The 854-nt window shown below is 76.2% G+C and overlaps 1 protein-coding gene across 1 annotated transcript in view; it reads right to left on the reverse strand.

Annotated features, from left to right (window-relative positions):
• The window catches only part of DKK1 (dickkopf WNT signaling pathway inhibitor 1), a 2,759-nt gene extending 2,106 nt beyond the window's left edge, over positions 1-653 (reverse strand). Inside the window, exon 1 of the mRNA XM_049646662.1 lies at positions 188-653. Coding sequence (XP_049502619.1) covers positions 188-433 — 246 coding nt within the window. The 5' untranslated portion in view covers positions 434-653. The remainder of the gene's footprint in view (positions 1-187) is intronic.
• Positions 654-854: the final 201 nt, after the last annotated feature.

The following is an 854-nucleotide window of genomic DNA, read 5'->3' on the forward strand; positions in this document are numbered from 1 at the left end:
GAGGCACCTGCGCGTCCGAGGACCCGTGCCTCCGCGCGCGCCTCTCCAAAGCCGCGGCGCGCGCCGCCCCCGGGGCGCCCCGAGCCGCGCACCGCCCCACCTGGGACCCCCCACCCCACCTCACCCCACCCACCCACCCCAGCCCCTGCGGGGTCGCAGCGTGCCCGCTCCCCGAGCCCCCGCTCACCTGGTAGTTGTCAACTGTCTGGTACTTGTTCCCGCCCTCGTACGGGATCCCCGGGGCCGCGCTGACCGCCGAGCCCGGGTGCCCGGCAGCGCCGCCCAGCGCCGGGGGCAGGTTCTTGATGGCGTTGGAGTTGACGAGGACCGAGTTCAAGGTGGCGCTCACTCCCAGCTGGAGGTGACCGCAAAGGGCCGCCGCTGCCAGGGCGACCAAGACCCGCGTGGCTCCCGCTGCGCCCAGGGCCGGCATCGCGGAGGGGCTCCGGGGAGGGCGGGCAGGGACTGCGGGAACCGGTGGCACTGTGCAGGGGGTGGGGGTGGGGGTGGGGGCCTGGAAGCCGCGGCGCACGGCTGCGGTCAGCGCCCCGAGAGCCTCCCGCGGTCCCCGAGTCCCCACTGCGGGTGCAGGTCTGCGCCGCCACCGCCGCCGCGGCTGCCTTTATACCGCGGGCTTGAGCATCCCGGCCCCTCGGGGGAGACGACAAAGCAGGGATGGGATTTCAAAGCGCTGGGAGGGGCCGGAGGGTGTGTGTGTACACGGGGGGGGGGGGGGGGGCTCGGCAGTCCCCACCCCGCCCTCCCCGGCGCGGCCGGTCCCCTGGCTCAGCTCGCTTCGGGGCGCAGACGACTGGAGCGGACGCGGGCGGAGGGAAGGACCCGGGGCCCCCCGC

Source organism: Panthera uncia, chromosome D2 (assembly GCF_023721935.1).
Source record: "Panthera uncia isolate 11264 chromosome D2, Puncia_PCG_1.0, whole genome shotgun sequence".
Lineage (NCBI taxonomy): Eukaryota > Metazoa > Chordata > Mammalia > Carnivora > Felidae > Panthera > Panthera uncia.